This window comes from Chaetodon trifascialis, chromosome 20, assembly GCF_039877785.1.
Source record: "Chaetodon trifascialis isolate fChaTrf1 chromosome 20, fChaTrf1.hap1, whole genome shotgun sequence".
NCBI classification, from domain to species: Eukaryota; Metazoa; Chordata; class Actinopteri; order Chaetodontiformes; family Chaetodontidae; genus Chaetodon; species Chaetodon trifascialis.
The window spans coordinates 19919587-19939642 of NC_092075.1; the positions used below are offsets into that span (position 1 = coordinate 19919587).

The window sequence follows — 20056 nt, forward strand, 5'->3', positions numbered from 1 at the left end:
TAGCAGGATACTTCCTTGGCTTGTTATTATTGCTGCCCTTTCCAACAACTTGGCATCATTCCATCTTTCTAGATTTTATTAAAAAATGTCAACATCAGCTACAATGTTTCCATTGGTAGTGTGTAATCCAGTAATATAACATGATTTTACAATTTTAACATTATACATCTTTGCCAACACGCCCTCATGCTTCCCAAACAAGCCTCACACCAAATAAGAGGAAGCCACAAAGCCATTCCTTCATGAACAAATATAGTTTTATATGTTAAATAGACTGTCTCTGCACAGACGACCAGGTCCAGAGCCCAAAGCATCCAATTTGTGTGGCTTTAGTTTATAGTGGCACAGACGTTCTGCTCCAAAATCAAAAAACACTTTTCATGTGCAGTTTTGCCCTATTTTGCTCTTCAATTCACATCTATAACAAATTGAAATGCTCATAAAAGTGACATTTTTAATGTGACTAAGACAGCTAAGGTTAGATTAAGATCACCAAATGTTTTCTCAATCCACTAAATGTAAGACGTAGATCTTACTTCCCCCTGTACTCCTCACTCCACATTTCAGCATCAAAATCAGTCCACTGATTCATCTGAATGCAAGAAGAAATTAACAGTTTTTGGTAAAGTGTTCCCACACAGATACTCTGGTTAGGTTTGGTTCCATCATTGTTTCGAGTCAGACAATGAAGTCTGCTGGTTAGCCATAGTTATTTATTAATGACCATGATTAATGACTTGGCGTTTTATGTGTAAAGCTGTTACAATCCAGTAGGTGGCGGAAATGCAACGCATATGGATGCCAACCACCAGTAAAACGGAAGAAGAAGAGGAAGACGACGAAGAAGAAGGACCAGCAGCAGCATGTTCATACACATTGGATTAAATTGACAGCTTACAACATTTTTCGTCTTTATTACAAAATAGTTTTATCACATATTGCTTCGGTATTTATTTAGTTGTGTTGCCATGACGTCGTTTCGTGTTTACTTCATGTCGAGCTTGATTGTCGTCTGCTCGTGAGTCTGCACGTGTTCGCCACTGAACTGAGGACTTGGGACATTTTTTTTTTACCTCAGTTAGGAGTCTTTTCGGATTTCCAGGTTTATTTCGGCGCGTACAGCTCGTAGCTTGAGTCGCTGTCACGATGATTGGAAGAGGAGAAACGTGTTTGTTGTTGTTAGCTGAGAGCAGGAGCTGCGGAGCTAACATTAGCTGAGCCGGAGGACAGCATGACAGCGACACCCATACCATTAGAAACCTGAGAGTTATTTTAAGTCTCTAATGGCAAATAAAATGGATTACCAGTTTCCACAGCAGCTTTTTCCTTCTTTTTACAACTGCGGACCGCCGGACTTGGCCCCGGGACACTGCGCTGGAAACTGGGGCAGCTACGACCGAGTGAGACCACAGGTGGGTCAGCTGTCAGCCCGGCATTACTCATTTGTTTTGACATGACTCCAAGACATATTCAACGCTCCATTACTGATATGTGACAGCTTCTCCCTGTACAAACCCAAAATTAATATTAGATTATAACTGCGTTGTAAGAACATTATTTTCATTCGATGAATATTAAAAATAGGCCAAATGTCATTGTGTAAACAGATAGTGTCACTATTAATGTCAGAAACATATAACTGCAGGACTTAGCTTTATTCAAGTCAAAGTCAAACGAGTGAGGCTTGTTGTGTTCCAGGGCGGCTCTGGTCCTCTCTCCAGCTGGACATTTACATCCAGACATCAGATCAGAGGGGAGACGTGGCGTCCCACTGAGCCGGTACCAGTTCCTCTCCTCTCCCCTAAAAACTGTGAGTCCCTGACAGCTGGATTTATTTCACTGGAGGTGTTTCAGGTGTCAGACAGCAGGCCTTGTTCACCCTCCAGTTCAGGTCTGGATACCTGATCTGTGTTGAACTCAGTCAGTTTAAGTAGAGATGAACAGTACAACGGATGACATGTTAGATATCAGCATGTTTTTTCAGCCTGTAGGTGTTTGAAACACCTTTCTGTATATCACACTTAAGTACAACCCCACCACCCACTATGACCTCAGTAATAAACATAAAGTCAAATTATTCCCCTTCTGGCAGTGCCAAGAAAAACTGAAAAATCCTGAGCTTCACCAAAGTAGAAATCATGGCTGAGCTGTTGTATTGGATGACTTCAAATTTTTGTTACTTTGGCCAATTTGGTGGTAGATGCCCTGATTTCCAAAAGTATTAAAGTTAAAGATAACGCGTCTCCTATTGTCTTGTATTTTAAGACCTTTTTTGGATTTCTGTCTTTACAGTTTAAAAGTAATATAACAGGAGAAGGGGTCAAAGCCAAACTTTGGTCACCCTGCACGGTGAATTAAATGTACTTTGTAAAGCATCACCACTTGTAAAGGCTTTTTTTAGCCAGCCAGGAGTCTTTCACTTCTTGTTTGGGGGATGGTTTTCCATTATTCCTTTCTAGTTCTGTGAGGTCATGTTATAGAAGCCATCCTCTTTTAATTTTCAGCTTTATTAATCTTGTTGTGATGTTTGCTTCCAGAATTTGCTGGTATTTGATTGAATTCATTTGTCCCTCGACCAGTTAAATATCCCCCCGCTGCTGGCTGCAACACAAGCATGTATATATTTCCTTCATATAGGTAAAATTAAGAAACATTTTTTCCAGCTGTCCTTTGGCCTTCCACTCCTCCAGATCCTCTGGACTTCACAGAACATGTGAGTGCAACAGTTCAACACATAAGAAACCCTTCATGTAGTCTCACATTTCAGTCACAGTCACACAGATTTGAGGTTTGATCTCAACACAGAAAATAAGCAATGTGACGTTTCACACGTGTGCTTCATCACCTATAGCTTGATAGGAGGAACAGTTGTCTAAACCAATCAGGTCAAATGCATCATTAACATAATCTTTCATGTGAATGCGACCAAGCTCTGCAGCTTTACAATGTTTTGGTTTTTTTTGCCTTTTAGTTGTGAGGTCTGTAAAAAGGTTTTTTTATTTAGATGCAGAACTTCTTCATGGATCACTGCCAGGACGCCTTTGGGTGCATGAGTGAAATTCTGGGTGAAAACTTCAACTTCAACTTTAAACAAAGAAAGAGACGGGTGAGTTGCACAAGAGGCTCTTTATTCACTTGCTTGTTTGAATGCTTGTTAGATAAAGTAAACAATTTGCAGACATCAGTTTGGGATCTGGCAGCTTTATGATTTTGGAGACTAAAATATAAAAAGATGAAAATGCTCTGCTGCTGTGAGCTGGAGGCAGCGTCTGCTGGGTTTTGTGTCCTCAGCACTTGTGTCAGTGTGTTGTTTTTGTTGTGTTGCAGAGATCTCAGACAGATTCAGTCAACATGTGGAAGGTGAAAAACTTCCTGGACTTGCTGAACTTTAAAATGTGAGTGGACCTGACTGATTGCTGTCAAAGTGAGTGTCTATGGCACCTTAAAAGCTGTCAGTGTCTGTGGTTGTCTGATTGGTGCTTTATTTTATCGTATTGCGTCTTCTTTTCAGATGTCAGCAGTCGTATTCCTCCAGATCGCTGGACGGGTACAGCGCCCTGATGTACGACGTGGTGCACGACATTCCTCCTGAGCTGCTGGGTACCCTGCTGCACGAGGAGCTGACGGAGCAGAGGGACCGCCTGCTGTTCTCTGAAGGAGCCACAGGGGGCGCTCTCGCATATGTCCCCTTCTCACAGAGCGGCAACAGCTCTCAGGGGGGCTGCCTCCTCTACCCTGGAAACCGGGGACTGGACCTCCTCAGTATCCTGCTGACTAGATGAAATGCTCAAGTTCTACAACAACCTTTTAATTTCTTGATTCGCCTTTTGGAAAAGAAGAAGTGTGTTTCTGCCAGTTCTGATTCTTAATGCAGAAGCTCAGACTTCCACAGAGTGGAGCAGCAACACAGAGGAAGTTCTCCCTGTTTGGATGCTCGTAGCAGCGACCCATTCAGCTTCCAGCTGAAAGGTCCGATCAGACAGATCAGCTCTGCCTCCCTCTTCAACGACTGTAAGAACAAGAAACTGTTTAGGAAGAAGAATGTGCTGTGGTTTTATAATGCCCTCCAGGCTGTGCGGACATTTTCACATGTATTTGGTCGTTGTTTGCAGGTTGTGTTGCTGTGCGCTTGGATCACCTGTGTGGAGTTTGGAGGTTCAGTGAAAGTAGCGAACCTCGTCTGCTGCAAGCCATCAACACCAGAGAGGTCGCGACCTGCATCAGTGTCAGGTGAGTGATCGTCAGGGAGGAACAAGGCGTCGCCCTCGAGTGAACTCCCTGAGTACTGAAGCTTCAACAGAAGAGAAATGTTAAAATACCGTCTTCTCTGCTGTGTTGTCAGTCCTCATGTTTTAGGTGAAGTTCTGGTGGCGAGTGAGAGCGGAGCAGCAAACCTGTGGACAGTTGGCCGAGGGTGAGGAGGGTTTTTGTTTTTTTGGAGAGGAAGGTGTTCACTGAATCCTCAAACTAGATTTAAAGTGACACTCTGCCCCATCAGGATGCAGAAGGTTCGAGAGGAAGACAGCAACCTGTATTTCAATGCCAAGTCGTCCTGGCGATGGTGCGAGTTCTCTGCCCACCCGAGGGTGATGCTGTACGCAGACAGGACGGGGGTGGAGCTCACAGACATCAGGGTGAGACGGTCTGATCAGACTCAGACTGCTGATCACGAGTTATTCTCAGTGGGATCTTTGTGACACCAAAGAACATAAATATGTGCAGTCGCCAAATCTTCTGTTAATCTTCTTTTAAAACATCAGTTTAAAATAAACCAGTACTACTTTGTCATTTTTTTATTAACCTCATTTCTTGTTGTTATTGTTTGAGCATTTAGTTTTCTTTTGATTTGTGTGTCACCTGCCGTGTTGGACTTCATCATTTCAACCCTGCCTCTGTCCTTTACCCGCCTGGTCCATCCTTTCTCTCCCCTCCTCCTCCTCTCCAGGTGAATCCATTCCTCAGTCACACTCTGTTTCGTATCAGCAGCACCTCAGAGTGTCGCAGTGGGGAGAGACTTATTCTGTCCCAATATCTGGGAGACGTCCACTCCTTCCACCACCTCATCACCACTCAGGTACATTAACGCACAATTACACAGAGTTCAGCACACAGTTTGCCCAGAGTTTGTTCAGACTCATTGAGCTTTATTTTAAATTGTAGTATAGATCCCATAGTACATGTCAGACATATTTGGGGAAATGTGTCTAAAATTATGCCCAGACACACACAATATTTCCATTTGCTGGAATGGTACAGTACCTGCTTGTTACCACTAGACGTCAGGGTTCTCACAGGTGTATGTTTTGCTGTGTTTCCACTCCATGACTCACCTCGACTGGACTCAAAAGTCGTGGATAGTACCTGGTACCTGGTACTTTCTTTTGGTTATCACCTCAGTTGAGGTTCCAAGCGAGCAGAGCGATACCAAACAGTGAAAATACTGCAGACTGCTCACAGAGAAACTTGTGAATCTAACTTAAGTCAGAAATAAGACCCAAAGATTTGGCTGAGTCCCTTGACTGAGAAAGGCAGAAACTGTTTTAAGGGTCAGCTGAACCTGCAGCTCCAGATTGACAATAAAATGATGAGCAAGAGATCTAAAATGTTGATTAAATGTGTATCTGACCCTTTGAAACAACCAGCTGACTCCCCATCCATTCGCTCTCTGTTTCTCTGTCAGTACTCGGCCTACATCGTGGATGAGCGTTTCCCCAGTGTGCCCATGCTCAAGTGGGATCATATGATGCAGTTCCCACCCGTGTTTTGTCACATTGTTCCAGGCTCCACCTCCTCCAGCTCAGTGGCTGGGACCACAAAGGTCCTGTTGGGCTCCCACAGTTCTCAGGAAATCACACTGTTGCAGTACTCAGGTCAGTTGACAGGGTCAGTCCTGCAGTTCATTTGTAATTTAATTTTCTACTAAGTGGTGTGACAGCTCCTCAGTGTCTCAGTGTGTTGGTCCCTTTGTTTATCTCAAGAGCATTGAGGTTCTGTACTGACCATCTGTGTGTGCATTCAGGAGGCAGAGCGGAGGCCTGCTTCAGTCGAGGTCCTCCTCAGTCTCTGCTCAGACCCAGAGACAGTCTGAAACACCTTCCTGTCCAGATCCCTCACCGCCTCGACACCGCAACCAACAGATTGTCCTCACCCGCTGCAGGTATGAACATGTGAGGGGACAGAGCATGTGTTCCTGTGTCTGTGCATCTCAGTGTCAACTCTTCAGAGTGATCCAGATATGTCAGAAAGATTTAACACTGAATAAGGAACAGTGTAGTGGTCTTATCAAACCACAGAGACAGTTGCAAGCAGTTAATGTAAAACAACTGCTGGGTGCAGTGACTGCATGCAGCGTCTGCAAAGTCCTTGTCCTCATAGTCGGGTTATCAGATTTGTATGATTTGGAAAAAACTAAAAAGATCACACGCAGATGATGTGGCCACACTTTTTCCTTATGTTCTCAGGTCTGACTTGTATCCATACGAAAGGAGGAAGAGAAGCAGGTGTTGAGGAGTCTTTGTGTATCCTGCAGCTGACAGAGGCAGGAGATATTTTCTACCAGATCCTGGAGCCCGAGCAGGCGGATGCTTCTCCACCTCCAGCAGCAGAGGTTGAACAGCTTCCACAACACGCAGCCAAAAAACTGCCACAACCAGCGCTGAGAGAAGCCACAACATCAGGGAGAAAAACTGCAGAGCGTCCTCAGCCAGACTCTCAGCTGGTTGTATCAGACACGTCGAGTGACGAGGGCATAATCGAGCCGACTCAGCAGCCTACTGAGCAGAGGCATGTGGCTGAAACGCCAGAGAGGGAACAACGAGCACAGAACATGTACTCTGACTCTTCCTCCGAGGATTCAGATACAGTTAGGAAAGGCCGAAAGCTGAAGCAGTTGTTGCTGCGGGTCATCGTCAACGATCCCGAGCTGGATCAAGTGAGTGGATTGGACGCAGACGTGAATGATGGAGAGGTTGTTAAAAATAATGCAGACAGTACTGAGGACCGCGGCAGCGTCAGGGACACGATCAGCAGCTCCAGCAGCTTGAGTCGCGTGGCCCCCTGTAGGTGGCAGACTCCAGCGAAGCTCAGCAACAGCACTGTTGTCACCTGGAAACTTTGGCTTCAGAAACTGATGCAAAAGAGTCGTGAAAAGAAACCCCGTCCACACCGCCTGCAGCACTTCACAGTCAAAACCGACGGCCTTCTCCACCTGTCTCATGATGTCGCAAGGAATATGACAGAAGAGGAGCACGTGCAGAGCCTGCGGCGTAATCTGAGGGCGTGCATGTCCAAACGCTCGCTGCTGGTTCACAGCGCTGTCTCAGCCTCCCTCTGGCCTCCAGACGTGGTGCCGCTGCCAAACCTGGTGGACACAGATGCCTGGACGGATGAGCTCAGCCACCGCCTGACCCTGTCCTGGCAGGGAGAGGAGGCTTGGCGGGCGTGGTGGGAGGACCATCTGCAGCTGAACAGGGAGGAGAAGGTGGAGGCTCTGAAGAGGAAGAGGAGGAGGGAGAAGGAGGCGAGGAGAGCGGCCGGCCGGCGCCTGGAGCTGTCTGGGAGCTTCACCTCGTCTATCAGCTACCAGTCAGAGATGGAGGATTTCTCTGATTCGACAGGCTGGTCCTCTGCAGCGAGCCAGGGCGCGAGGTCAGACACTGAAGGTATGGGGTCCCAGTTGGAGGACTTTTGGAAGCCTGGGACGCCAAGCGCTGCGACCCCCTCCACCGTGCAAACAGACACTCCAGTCCCCACGCCGACCGCCACGCCTCAAAGTGTTAAGGGTAAACGAGGAGACCAGCAGACTCCCAGCAGCTCCCACACCATGTCCCTGTCCCAGACACCAAAACCTGACTCCACCCCAACCGGTCAGAGGAGGAACAAACGGCTATCAAAGGACTACCTCAGCTCTCTGTTTGCACCACAGGTGAGAGGAAAGTCAGTTCAGTGATGGTCCTGAAAGTGTGCCACTAAAAAGTCAAACAACATGTCTGTCCAGCCGACACAGAAGCTGTGGTGACAGTTGCTAGGAGCAGTTTATCATCACGATAAAATACAATAAAAGACGACTTAGAACAGCCTGCACTGCTGCATTGGTCTCCTCTATGTGTGTCACAGCGCAGGGGATGATGCCACCATCCTTAATCCTACCTGCAAACCTCTGATTGGCTGATTGTTTTTTAACTGGGGAAGCCACCGTCAAGTCAGTGAGACACAAGACCCATCTGAATTTGGGAAATAACAGATAACAGAGATGTTGGCAGAGGTTTAGAACCAGGCCAGTGTATGACAGGTTACCCCTAAAAATGAGAAGATAAAAAGAAGGAAGTGAGTGAATCATGAGAATCAGCCTCAGCTGAATCCATCTTAGACTAGAACGCTCATGAAATATGTCTTTGTTGTGCACACTGACAGCTGTTTCCACTGGTTGGAGAAAACAGTCAGTCAAAAAAATGGGGGTGTCATGTTCCTACAGGGTTATATCCCTGAAAAATATTGACAAAATAAGAAATATGGCCGCTATGGCTACAGGCGTGAATGAACTGAGTCCAGCTCTGTGGGTTTTTGTAAAGTTGCCTTACAAAAGGTGTCTTAAGTCAATACATTTTTGGACCAAAGTTAAAATGACATCAGAAAGATGCATATCTGCAACTGAATGAGGCAAATCAGAATCCACTTAATTAGCCAAGTATGTGTACACAAAGGAGGAACTTGAGTTTTCTTCATTGTTCTCAAAGTGCTTGCACAGGAATAGACATAAGAGCTGAGAACAAGGGCAACAAAGCTGAACAAATAAAGGTGAAGAATAGACAGGACTACTATGTACGCAAGTATTTGAAAAAAAAAAAAAAAAAAGGTGTTGGTGCTTCACAGGGGCTCTAGTGTGACTGGACAGTAATCAGTTAATGGCCTCAGACATGAAACAGGCAGTATGGCCTCTTTAAAAACCCTTTCATGGTCATTTTTGCCCTCATTTTGACAAGAGAGGTGATTGGAAATGGGGGGGAGAGGAGGGTTGAGATGCAACAAAGGTCTCCAGCAGGACTCAGACAGGGAACTAAGAGATTGAATGGTGTTTTCAGAAGGTGCTTTGAAAACACAGAAATATCATTTGCCTTGATAACTGCTGTTTCCTCTCTGTTTCCAGGATGAGTCCTTGCAGCATGACAGTTACTTCCTGGAAGAGGGGAGCACCGATTGCCCCCCACCATCAGCTGTGGCCTCCTCCTCACAGCTCCGCAGCTCCCAATCTGTCCCTCAGAGTGGCCTCAGGGGGGATCTGTCCCAGGACGCCTTCGTCTGGTCAGGTTTCTCCCAGTCCCTGTCCCTGTCCCAGAGTTCACAGGGTCGACTGGGGCTGTCGCAACCCAAGAAGAAGAAGTCTCGAATGGGATTTTGATTCATTGGCTGTCTGTCCGTCACGCAGAGGGGGAGTGTACCATTTGGAATACCTGTTGTGTTACATAACAACTGAGGGCAAATAAAAACAAGGCACTGGACCGGCCAGCGTCAAAGTAAAAAGATGTTTTTCTCACTTTTGGCGCCTTCGTTACCTCAGGATTTGTGGACTGGATCTTTAAAGGTATTATTCTCTGGGACTGGACTTACTAAAAGCAAAAATGCAAACTGGATCTAATCAAAGAGGATAACTGACTGCATGTTGGAAAAGGATCCGTCAGAGTGATCCGTGAAGTCCTCTGGAGGCTGAAGAGCACGGACTGCAGACTGGTTTGGTAGGACTGAGCGGAATTTATCATCCTTGTTTTGTGATTGTGTCTTTTCTTTGTGTGTGTGCGTGTGTGAGTGACATCATGTGAGGGACAAAGGAATGTGAGATGATCCTCGCAGTCACTCAGGCTGCTCGATGAGTTTTTTGCTTTTCATTAAGGCGTTCACTGCAGGTGACTGTGCACATGATTCACTCTGTTTTGACCAGTTTCTATTTGACTGCTTTGTTTTCTTTTCATAACACTGTGGTAGAGGTGAGTCCTGCTCGGCTGTTCTCCAGGCGTCATCAACACTTTATGACCATAGGGTCTGCTGGCAAAACTGAAAAGATCTGAGGAGGATTAGAGTTCACCTAAATCGAAAGGTAAAAGTACCGAAGTGAAACAGTGAATGATGCTGAAAGAAAAAAAAGAAACTGCTCTTATTTGTTGGAAATGAAAGGACTCTTTCATCCTGTTCTTGGCAGTGTGAAAACATCACGTAGTGTTTTTCTCTTGAGCAGTGTCTATGCTGAAGAGCTGCTGCTGTGATTGGCTGGTAGGCTGGAGATGGTGGAGCTAGTTGGCCAATTTTATACCAGCATCCACAACCAGATCTGATAGGCTTGAGAAAAATGACAAGAGGTACTAAAATAAGACTTCTCTGTTATTTCTTAGGTTGCCAATGTCTGCATAGATTTAATTGTGTGTGTGTGTGTGTGCGCGTGTGTGCGTGTGTGTGCGTGCGCGTGTGTGTGTGTGTGTGTGTGTGTGTGTGTGTGTGTGTGTGTGTGTGTGTGTGTGTGTGTGTGTGTGTGTATTTTATTTCTGTTCTGTTGAAAGTGAAAGTCTGGCTGTGGCTGGAAATCTCCCTTCACCAGTTCTGTTTCACTCAGTTGTTTTTCACTGATCGGTGAAAGTGCCCCTCACTTGCTGTGAAAAATATTTTTTTGTGAAACCTTTCCAACTCTGCTTTTGCACTGATTTTCTCAATAAAAGCATGACTTAAAGAAGACTTGGATCCTCACTGAAAGGCACCAAGAACATGCTAAAGCACTGTAATGCTCCTCATCCTGTCAGTGTCTTACAAAGATACTGTGACCTTTTTAAGAGCAGTTTGATGACCAGTCACACTGCAGATGGCTGGCACAATCTGCCACTGCGTGGACTCTGAAAATATGCTGATGAACTTGAAATGTGTCAGCCGTCTGTCGGCATAGTTTATCAAACAGAAACTCTTCATACTCTTGTTTGACAGTTCATTAAATAAAAGCTGATTTCATGTAGATCAGTGCTGAATGTATTTCTTCAGTTGCAATGAGTCAAAATGTATGTTTCAGATTTGCATTTTGCAACTTTATCAATGAATCTAAAATATTTGAAATCTGTACATAGGTATCAAATTTGCTTCTTCTCATTGGGCTGTGTATTGATAAATATCTTATGTCCTGTCAACCAGTCACTGTGGACACAGTGAGTAAATGAAGTGAGAAACATAATGGAGTCAGCTCGGCCCTTTCTCAGCTCTGCAGTAAAATGTCTCTGAGCAGCTGTGAACCTTGACCTCCGTCCTGGATGATAAGACTTTTTGAATACTGAACTTTCAGAAACACCTCATCACCAGAGACCAGGGGATTACATAATACATGATTGTGACCTTTAGTTTTGAAGCTGCACTTAAATTGCAGCTGACAAAGCTTTATAACTCTTATTACATCTTTCCAAACTGGAAGGGATCTCATTGTGGAAATGTCACATCCTACACCTTTCACTCACTTTAGCCTCATTGTTCTGCAGAAAATGAATCCAAGCAGCAACAGCTGTTTGTAGACACGATGGAAGAAAGAGACACACAGTGGATAAAAAATAAGATTTTTTTATAAGATTTCTTTTCCAGTACAGGTGACAAAAAGAATAAATAACTTAATATCTACAAAGAACTATTAACATTTTTTTGTACATCATTTACAGTTTTACATGTTTTTGTATTAACATTTTTTTTACATTTTTAACATTTTTTAGACCTTTTTTGACACTTGGTATTTTGTTCATACAACATTCTCTCAAAACACTTTTTTACGCTACATCCTAAAATTGGCAACTTTGAATTGAAACACATCCACAACACACACACATTGTTAAATATTTCATCCTAACACTTTGCGGTGTCAGCAGAGCCTGAATGTCAAGGGAAAGTCAGAGGGTTCCAGAGCTGATCCTGAGCTCTTTGCCTGCGGCCTTTGAGCAAGGCACGTCACCCCACTGTCCTGACATCCAGAGCTCTGAACAGTTTCTGATGCGTTAGTTTCCCTTTAGACTCAAGCTCCAGTCTGCTCATCAAACACTCGAAATCAAAGGAAAACTGCACATGAAACCTCACAGAACATGAGAGCAGCTATGCTCGCCAACAGTTTCTACAGTACAGTTTTCTCAAGAAATCACAATCGATGCTCACATTTCCTTTTTAACCCTGTTAACCAGATAACACAGACCGCTTGGTGGTGATCAAGACTCCTATGTGTCCTCTGTAATTAAGCCTAGAGGTCCTCGTCACTGTCACGCTCGGGACAGAAGCCAATATGTGGTGGATCCAAATAGAGCAAGAAGCCTGATTAAACTGAATACAGCTTGGAATTGACCCAGGGCAGGTCTCAGGTCAGGTCAAGTGAGCTCATGGAGCCTGAGAAGCGATGGAGGCCAAAATATGACTCGAGCTGGGCTGGGACAGAATTTTAGCAAATCCCTTCAAATCCCTTACTGAGTCTATTTAGGATCACCCTTCAGCACGAACCAAAGTTCAAAATAAAGCTCCAAGCTTCAGATCAACACATTTCACCAGATTCGCATCAAGCACGCTGCGATTTGCAACATGAGAGGGAAAAAAGATGTTCCCAAGCTGACAGCTCGACATCTGTTTTGTCAATGTGCTTTTCTTTGAATAACTGTCTTAAACTATAAATATGAGAGATCAGAGTCTTGATCACCCGGATAACAAGCCTGCAGCCGCTCTCTGCTTCTGTACACCAAGAAAACTCGTCCTTACCTTTAATAAAAGCAGTCTTAGATTACTAACAGTCATAAAACATTCTATTAAATAAACACCACATTTTAGCAACTTATCTTCTCGTCGATAACATGAACCGTCTCTGGTCTGAACTGACGTCTCGCCGTTGGGAACATTTTTATCCAACCGCAGCGTTTGCTAGCTCAGCACCAAAAAAACTGAATTTCGTACAAACGTCACTGGTATATATCCTGAAATCGTCCGTCCTGGAATGTGACATCTCAACATGCACCAACACGTCTACAAACTAAAACCTACCAAGTCTACCAGGAAGAGTCTGGACTGCTCAGCTGTCAGCTGTTGTGCGATTCTCCACCAGCACTGGAGCTTATTAAAACAATAAATTAAAGACATCGGGTAAAGAGGTCAGAGGGGGTGGGTGGAGGCAGTGAGGCACGTGGCGGCGTCAGGCGTGGAGGTGTTGGCGGTGTTTTTGGTGACGGAGGTGCAGAGGGAAGTAGGGCCCTTCAGCATCGCTGCCCAGAGAACTGCTGAGAGACTCTTCACCTGAACTCATCACGTCCTCGCATGAATCCTCACTGCAGACACACACAGATACATGCATCACTATACAGTCAGAGTTTACACACACAGTCCTTTTACATTCACTCAACCATGGGAAAACTGAACATTAACGCCATGGCACAGTCAGAATTTATGAGACGCTGGCACAGAAGACATGACGTCAGCAAGAAAAAACACGACGAGCCCAATTTCAAGCAGACTATCTGCTCCCATCTGCCATCAGCTGATCTCGTGTTCCGGCTTGTGCCAGTTAAAGTGTGACTCAGCTGACTGCCAGTCTGTTACCATCTGCTGATGCTGAAATATAACGTCACAGAGGAAGTATTCAAACAAAGGTGTGTCAGGCAGCAGGACGGTTTCAGGCTTCAGTTTGACTGAGCTGCTCTGCGGGTTAAAGATCACTGTTTGCAGAAGTCAGCTGAGAAACATCTCCCTGTTCACTTCCTTCTTCCTTTTTACAAGCAGACTGAGAAAAAGTTCCCTAAAGTCCCATGTCATATAAAGGCGAGGCACCGTGGCCTCATGTGATGTCATGGAAACGGCTGTGTCAGTGGGACGTGACCAGCGACTCGTACACATCCCATCACACAGTGCTGGGAGGTATGACTGTGTGGAGGGCTGGTCTGTGTGTGTGTGACGTGTTCTTACAACACATCAGAAACTTGTGTGTTGCTGCACACCTGGTTGCATCAGAGGGCTGTTACGGCATACAGAGTATGCCGTAACAAAAAAAAACCTCTAAAAGCAAAAGCACTCATTTCATCTATTTCTGTTTGTTGGAAAACTACAGTTTAAGAAGTTAAAATTTCCACTTCCAGCTGATCCAAAGCAGCCTTCAAGACAGACTTTCTGCAGTGTTTCAGCACAGCATTGCCATACAGACTGAAACATGGGGTGTGTGTTTGTGGTGACGCACAGGGTGTGCCTGGTTCCTTTTAAATTTAAAGGCCTCTGTTGTTGTCCAGAGTGTTTGGTATTTTCCAGCAGATTATCCCTGCTATGAGTCGTCACATGACGTCTGTCTGACATCTGCACCAGAATGAAAAGTCAATCCGACACAAGCCAGCAGCCAGTTCAGCAGCTCTGAGTCTGACTGCTGAAGTTTGGTATGAACTGATAAAAACCATGAGCAACTCCAGCAGTGGATGTTGTTGTTTTTTTTTTTTACATCAGATATCTCCTAATTTAATGTCTGATGTTGTTGTTTCCATTTCTTATTTTTGCTTGGGCTCAGTACTTTCAGTTTGGATGACAGTTGATTCTTAAAATGTGAAGGATGTGACTAATTATTTTAAGGGTTTTTTGTCCGCTTATTACTTTTCATTTAGTATAGTATCCTGTTCAGGTGTGTTGTGTATTTAACAGTATCTCGATGAGGTGCGATCGGGGTTCTGACCTCTCGCTCTCGTCCCAGCAGCCCTCGGGGATGGTAGGCAGCTCAGGGACGCTGCGGTGGCTGTGCAGGTTCTGGGCAGTCCGCCGCGACACAATCCACTGCAGCCTCCTGTGGTTGGGTTTGCTGCATTCAGGGGAGGCGTAGTCCGACAGACACAGCGCCACACGCTCACTCCACAGCCGGAGCTCGCTGTCTGCAATCTGAAACCAAACCACACAGCAGTTCAGTTTAGCTGTTTGGCCCTCTGCCCTGTTCACTGACTGGCTGACATCCACGTATTTAAAATAATCTAATTACTTAACACCTAACCATGTGTTGCAGGGTTCCTGTATACAGAAACCTGGCTTCTTTTTCAGGTCAGGAGGTTAAGAGAAACCAGGGTTAAAATCGCTCCGGTAGGTTTGAACTGAAACCTGATCAGCTGGTCATGTAACATCTCAACCTCAGAGTGTACGTAAGTATGAGGGTTGAAATGACAAACATGCTGGAGAGCAAAAGTATCACAGTAGCAGATCCAATATAACCCTCATCTCAAACTCAATTTAGAGTGAAAAACTGGAAACAGTGGAATATTATTTTAGTTTCTTAAATAACAGAATGTAGCAATGTGGAAATGTGACAAAAGGCCTTGTGTACAGAAGATTTCCTGAAGAAAAAACAAACATTTCCATTCAGGTGATTAGTTAAGGGAGAAGAGGAGTGGAGGAGCCTGAAATTCTCATCAGTTTACGTACGAACACTTGACAGTTGTTGAAGTAGTAAGTCTGCAGGCAATACAATTGCTTAATAAAGCTGTTTGTCATGCTAACGTCTGTGCAGTTCAGGTCTCTGTGGTACAGATGAGCGCAATGAGTTGTCTAGTTGATGAGTCAGCACAGAACAAGTAGTCTGTTTTATTAACGTACACATATAAAGTACTCCCAGTTCAGTGAATTAAGGGTGTATTTCCACCAAACCAGAGCTAGCAATGAATGCTGGAACAGTGGAAACTGATTAGTTATGTTTTACGATGATAAAATGGCTGTTTTTGTAAAGGGGGTCTGGTGGCTTTGGCAGGAGCGACAGCAGCTGTTTCTGTTTCTACTCTTCACCAAAAAGGGATCCTCTCCATAATGTTGTCAGATATTTGGGAACATTTCTACTTCATGGGTCCCTAACATGTTTCCTGTAACAGTTAATTGTGCTTTCATGAAATCACACAAGTCCTGTGAACTTAAACCTTTAGATTTCCTCTGAAGTTGCAGTTGTGTGTTGTTGTGTCTATTGTGGAAAAGCTTTTCCATAACACTGCATTTTCGCGGGTGTTAACAGCCCTCCCTGGACGAGTTGCTGTTTAATAAAAGCATGCACGTTTACCTTCAAGTGTCTCTGGATGTGATAGGCTATCTCCAACATGTCCCCCGACTGAACAGCTGCAATCTCCTGCCTTAGGAGAGACAAGGCGAGGACGGATGGCTGGATGGACAAATGGACAAAGAGAGATAAGAAGTGAAGGAGTGACAGTGGAATGGATCAGTGTCTCAGTATTGTCATCAAAATAACAGCAACACAAAATTCATTTCTGAATGCGTTGTTAGACTTCTGATCTGCTGTAATCCAGTCTGACCTTTGACCCCTGCAGTGAATTCCTACCTTTGCTTTAGAGAAGGATATCCGGCACAGACAGGCTTTAAGCTGAGCCTCCAGCTTCTCCAGATTCAGAGACTCCTTCCTGTTCACACAGACAGACACAGACGGGTTCAGGTTTGTTTTTAGGTCAGTGATGTTTCCCAGACAGAATCAACTGCAGTCAACTCAGAATCAAACACCTTTCACAGCAGTTAGAATACAACAGAAACCTTAAGTAATTATTGACTCATTCCAAATTTTTAAGATCTTTGAATCTACAACTGGGAAAAAAATGTAAAACCAAATCCGCTGCGAACTGTATGTGTTGGGGTTTGAACCAAAGTAGGGCATAAAATAGCAATAGACTGTGTCACGGTTATCTAAGAGCGAGGTGTTGGTGCCAGTGGCAGGAGACAGCAAATCTTATCAGTGCACTTCGGTCAGACGTTGAGCTGCTTTGACAAACATGAAGCAGTGTGAAGCTCCACCAATCAAATCATGGGAAAATCTTTGTGTTCACACACGGATCTGAACTATTATGTTGACATTCAGAGATGTGAAAACAAACCCTGAATTGCTCCACATGCGCTGCAAACTCGTCATAGTGAGAAAAAAAATAACTTTGTGTTTGCAGCTGATGCAAAAGGAAAAAATTCGACTACATGTTGTCTGATGGATTTTCGGCAGAAACGTTCAAGACTCTATAAGTAGGCTAACAAATCTAAAAACTGATGGTTTGACCAACAACTGGCATATAATTTCCTGCACACGATGGCCTCACCTGTCTGTGGAGTGTGAAAGTGCGATCTGGTGGTACAAGTGCAGAAAGGTTAAGGCAGTGATGGCTTTGGACTTGAAGTTGAGCTTCTCAGCAACGATCTTCTCCATGCGCCCCAGGTCGGACACAGTGAACCGGCACTGTCCGATGCGGATGAGCTCATCAGTGGGCGTCAGGTTGCACTCCTCCTCCGTCACTTTGGCCGCCATGTGGAGGCAGCTGAGGCTGACGCAGGACAGGTGCTTTGGCTGGATCTGAGGTGGACAATGCGCGAGTAAGACACGGTACACAACACACACAATGTCATATTTCAATTTCAGATGAGTCTTTTGAATCAGACAGTATATTTATTTGAACTTTGATTCTATATCTGCTGTTAAAATTGGAGAGGATTCAGGCTTTTACAAGCCACGTAAAAAGCCAATGTGTCAACAGACTGCTAAAAAAGCTGAGGCGACCTATGTCAGACCCTATCAGCTGTGAACATCTCATACCCTCATCATGGCCAGGAATCTGTCCAGCAGGTTGACAGCCAGGACAAAGGTGTGCGTGCTGTAACCAAAGAAGCTGGTCAGACTCCACAGGTCCTCCACTTTGGCATCTCTGCACTTGGCTGAGATCCGACTGTCATCCTGCAAACAAAAATGATGATTAACCTGGTTTATCAGTCACAACACTGATACTAGAAAAGCAGGTCATACTTGGAACGTGTGTTATTATATAACTTAACTGGACCTCCTGGGTAATGTTCATCAGATTTCACATTTATTGATTACACTTTGGATTAATGAATTTGTCACATGTGCTCACCTGCATCGTGGATTCGATGATGCTCAGCCCGGTCTCTTTAGGGATGTAATGAACCTCCTGCTCATAATTCAGCCTCAGCTCCTTCATCAGCTTGAAGGCGTCCATGTCTCTGACACTGGAGCAAATGGTCTCTTGTTTTCACCACACTGCAGAAAAAGACAGCACCATGATTCAGCTCCAGAACACAACCAGGAGTTCACGGCTGACCAGTCCACAAAGATCACAGCTGTAATCTGAATCAATGTTCAACCTTTGATGTCCATTTTTGTGTCACCATTGAAGACAGCATCAAACACACAATCCATTGGTGTCACAGCTGTTTGGAAATGATGTAATGCTTCCTTAAAAATAAAATCTTAATAAGATAGAAAATACTGAGTTATAATTTATAGCTTGGCAATAGTTGTAATGTCATTGTTTATTAATGTTTAGGAAAAGCAGTGTTTCATTTTTGAGTGACATGTTTGCAGTGTTGTGTCTGTACTGTATATGACCGGCCTATATTTGCTCTCAGCCCTGACGGGGGTCACAGCTCAGAGCCCAGCCCACTTCCCTCAGCTGGGCTCCGGTGTCAGATTTCCACTGGTAGACGCCTTCTCTGTCCTCTTAACCGAAAAAACAACTGCTTTACCGAGGTCCTGCTTGTCAATAAACAACCTAAAACACACTAAAACATAAGCCACCCGGCTGCAAACCCTCTATTTTATGGTTATAGTTGATGTTAGCTGAGAAGCTAATGTTACCCGCAGCTAGCTCGGCTAACGTTTTAAATCCTCTGGTCGGAGCGGGGGAGGGGCTGCTTCCTTTCATTCCTTATAACGTTAAAGGACTACTGTATTATACTATACAGCACGGTTATCAATGCAAAACTAATGTTTCATAGATTATAGGGCACTGGAGATGCACCAAAACGATGAAAATGTGCTTGTGGTGGTTTGTCCTTTTGAATTTAACCGTGGTTGAAAAACAAAAATAAGCTCTGCTTTAAACAGGAGACGGATCCTGGAGATAGCAACAACAGACGAGAGGAAACACATCTCTGGCCGTAGGAAAGGCTCGTTCGTGCAAACTGATGAAAAAGAAGTTGTTTTAAATCCTGAATAAACAACAAGAAAAAAGAAGCACTCGCTATAAATGGTACTTTTCCCTTAAAGAAATTGAAACTAGGCAAACATTTCAAACGTTCCTGTCTGAGTTCGTCCAAATTTGTGCGATGTGAAATATTTTGCATTAGAAAAACAGGTGCCGAATTTCTGTTGGAGAATCGTTAGCTATTGTAAATTAAAAAATAAAAAAATAATAAAAAATAAAATTAAAACAGCTACATTAACGTCCCACTGACGACCGTTCATTTTGATCAGCCTTTTTCCCTTCCTTCCTTTCGAGTTAGCTTAAAGTGTAAGGTAAATGTAGGTCAGCGAATACTCAAAGTCTGTGAAGTCTCATTTTAATAAAATTCAAAGGTTTACCTTTTGCTGTAGCTTAAATCCACATAGCTCTCTCTCTTCTGCTGTAGCGTACAGTCCTTCTCGTCTTCTCTAGTCTTTCTCCTTTCTCCTTTTTCTCTCTTTTGTTGATGTTCACAACGCTCACGCCCACTCGTAAACGTCACTTGGCAGCAACCAATCAAAGGCTTGGGTTCAAGAAATAGAGAGGAATAAAAATCAGCCCCTTTCGGGCTTAACGGTACAATTGAAAGCCTACACCTGCCTACACCTAATGTTTTGGCATTATTTGGACTTCCTCGCATTATTGACAACTAATTTGCGCGTAAGATTGATAATTCATTCTCACTCCACCGACAAAGCCACTGGAATAGAAATACGGCACACATATTACATGAGAGACAATCCCCCTCTGATTGATGTTTTCATTAGCCAATCAGAAAGCAGCAGTTTGGACCATTCAAATAGTCCGCCCAAAATAGGATGCTTTGATTGGGTCATGGCCGTACAGAGTCCTGACGCAATCTTAGCATTACGTAGTGTCTCTTATTAATTGTCTTCCACGAACTGTGTGATAAATGTCAGAAATAACGTCTGTAAATGTTGAAAACGGTTTTCAGTCTGACTGTGGGTTTGTTGGATTGCTTATCACAATCAAATACATGGTAAGAAAGTGAATTGATATTGAGGAACCACCACGTCCCCAAACGTACGAATGCAAATTAC

At 44.3% G+C, this 20056-nt stretch overlaps 2 protein-coding genes across 3 annotated transcripts; one reads left to right on the forward strand and one right to left on the reverse strand.

Annotated features, from left to right (window-relative positions):
* The first annotated feature begins 819 nt into the window (after positions 1 to 819).
* On the forward strand, positions 820 to 10707 carry taf1c (TATA-box binding protein associated factor, RNA polymerase I subunit C). 2 transcript variants are annotated; one of them, XM_070988555.1, is made up of 15 exons: positions 820 to 1412; positions 1699 to 1810; positions 2664 to 2713; positions 3005 to 3106; positions 3328 to 3395; positions 3512 to 3762; positions 3883 to 4011; positions 4113 to 4230; positions 4343 to 4414; positions 4499 to 4634; positions 4946 to 5074; positions 5681 to 5870; positions 6020 to 6157; positions 6462 to 7924; positions 9146 to 10707. In XM_070988555.1, exons 1-15 carry the CDS (start codon positions 1284 to 1286, stop codon positions 9395 to 9397), a joined length of 3339 nt encoding a protein of 1112 aa, XP_070844656.1. In that variant the 5' UTR covers positions 820 to 1283; the 3' UTR covers positions 9398 to 10707. The 2 variants fall into 2 exon arrangements, with proteins under 2 accessions (XP_070844656.1, XP_070844657.1); XM_070988556.1 differs by lacking the exons at positions 820 to 1412; positions 1699 to 1810; positions 2664 to 2713; positions 3005 to 3106 and having other exon boundaries at positions 3328 to 3424; positions 9146 to 10706.
* An 857-nt stretch (positions 10708 to 11564) lies between these two features.
* ccng2 (cyclin G2) lies at positions 11565 to 19468 on the reverse strand. Its single transcript, XM_070989647.1, has 8 exons — positions 19355 to 19468; positions 17886 to 18031; positions 17570 to 17707; positions 17079 to 17329; positions 16322 to 16400; positions 16046 to 16144; positions 14690 to 14889; positions 11565 to 13307 (listed from the first exon to the last, which is right to left on the reverse strand). The coding sequence occupies exons 2-8, from the start codon at positions 17988 to 17990 to the stop codon at positions 13175 to 13177; spliced, it is 1005 nt and encodes a 334-aa protein (XP_070845748.1). The 5' UTR covers positions 17991 to 18031; positions 19355 to 19468; the 3' UTR covers positions 11565 to 13174.
* Between the last annotated feature and the right edge of the window lie 588 nt (positions 19469 to 20056).